The sequence below is a fragment of the Arachis ipaensis genome, chromosome B03 (assembly GCF_000816755.2).
Source record: "Arachis ipaensis cultivar K30076 chromosome B03, Araip1.1, whole genome shotgun sequence".
Taxonomy (NCBI): domain Eukaryota; kingdom Viridiplantae; phylum Streptophyta; class Magnoliopsida; order Fabales; family Fabaceae; genus Arachis; species Arachis ipaensis.
Genome location: NC_029787.2, coordinates 42833826 through 42835541, shown reverse-complemented (window position 1 = coordinate 42835541; position 1716 = coordinate 42833826). Strand labels below are relative to the sequence as shown.

At 25.8% G+C, this 1716-nt stretch overlaps 1 protein-coding gene across 1 annotated transcript in view; it reads left to right on the top strand.

The window, feature by feature from the left end:
• LOC107630421 (feruloyl CoA ortho-hydroxylase 1) overlaps positions 1 to 1716 on the top strand; it is a 4921-nt gene that overhangs the window by 2428 nt on the left and 777 nt on the right. The window contains exon 3 of the mRNA XM_016333538.2: positions 835 to 1177. Within this exon, the coding sequence (XP_016189024.1) occupies positions 835 to 1177 (343 nt within the window). The remainder of the gene's footprint in view (positions 1 to 834; positions 1178 to 1716) is intronic.

Genomic DNA, 1716 nt, shown 5'->3' with positions numbered 1-1716 from the left:
ATACTAAATAATAAATTTTAAAATCTAAATTATAAATACTAAATTTTAAACTTTAAATTAGTTTTATTTTATTTTATTTTCAAATATTTTTTTACTTAAATTTTATTGAATTTTTTTATTGTTTTTAGTTTCGGACGTTTTTATAATGTTCATTTCTTTTCAATTGTTAACTGATTTTCAACTTAATTGGTTTAATTAATGTTGAACTTCCTAGACTTTTTTTTAAAATATGCATTATTTTTAATTAAAAGTTACCTGTATGCTGTATAATAAATAGACAACGGTGGGAGAGTAACATTGAAAGTTAAAATTAATGATTGGTTTACAAAGTCTCACAAACAACTAACACATATTAAATGTGTCCCACTAAAATGAGAACCATTCTCATGGACTGAAAGTTGCAATTAAAAATCTAAATATTCACCAGAAAGGCTCATTTTTTTCAATGTTGAACAAAAATATGTATTACATCAGGATATTTGACTTTAGGTAAATTTAATTCTGCTATGATTTTTTTTTTCAGAAGATAAATTGACGTTTTGTCTAAACATTTTTTTTAATTAATTAAAAAGAAACGCCATTGACGTTTTTATTAAAAAATATTTGTTTGGATTTTAAAAATTATTAAACTACTAAACGGGACTACCGTTTTACTTTTATAATTTTTTTTTAATTATTGAAATAGAAAACGACATAGTCGTTTTTTTTTTTTTTTTTTTAAAATAAAATTTTAACGAATTAAAAAATAAAAATTACAGCGTCCCCAATTTGGTACAACACACATAATGAATAATTTTTGAGCAAATTAAAATATCCATCTGAATCCAATATCAGGGAAGCTGCACTTGATTATTTGAAATCCGCAAGCAAGTTGGTAAGGGACATATTAGAAGTGTTGATAGAGAGCTTAGAAGTGAAAGTACAAGAGTCAATAGTTGATATTCACAGTGGTATGAAGCTAGTCAACATGAATTATTACCCATCATGCCCAAATCCAGATCTCACTGTTGGTGTAGGGCGCCACTCAGACATTGGAGCTATCACAGTGCTTCTTCAAGATGACATTGGTGGTTTACATGTCAAACTTGATGAAGATAATAATAATAATCATAGAGAGTGGCTTGAAATTCCACCAATTCCTGGTGCTCTCGTCATCAACATTGGTGATACTATTGAGGTACATATGAAATAATTATTATTTTAGACTAATTATATTATTAAGTCACTAAAACTTTAAAGATAAGTAGATAGTGGAACTCACAACTACTCTCCTTCATCTTTTTTTATTCTTGTGTTCTCGCTTAAATCGCAAGTTCACATACATAAGGATATTTAAAATAAGAATAAATTTTTAATTCTGTCTTTTTGAAAAAGATAAAAATAAAAATAGAGGATAAGTTATTTTGATCTCTTAGCATTTTATATTAATAAATTCCTCCTTTTTATTTAAGAACAAGTGCTAAATTAGTTTTATAAGATTCATAACATGTAATAAAACTAGAACACTATTATATATCTCCGATCGTTTTATCAATGATGTAGGATGGATTTATCTAATAAAAAACTGTTTTGTTCTTTGTATTCTTTAATTTGTTTGGTGATGAAATTTATGTTTACTACTCTTGCAAACATGGTTCTATGATTCAAATAAAGTTAACTCTATTACGTGATTAATCTGGCTCAATAAAAAAATTGATTGACAATTTAATTAGTAAG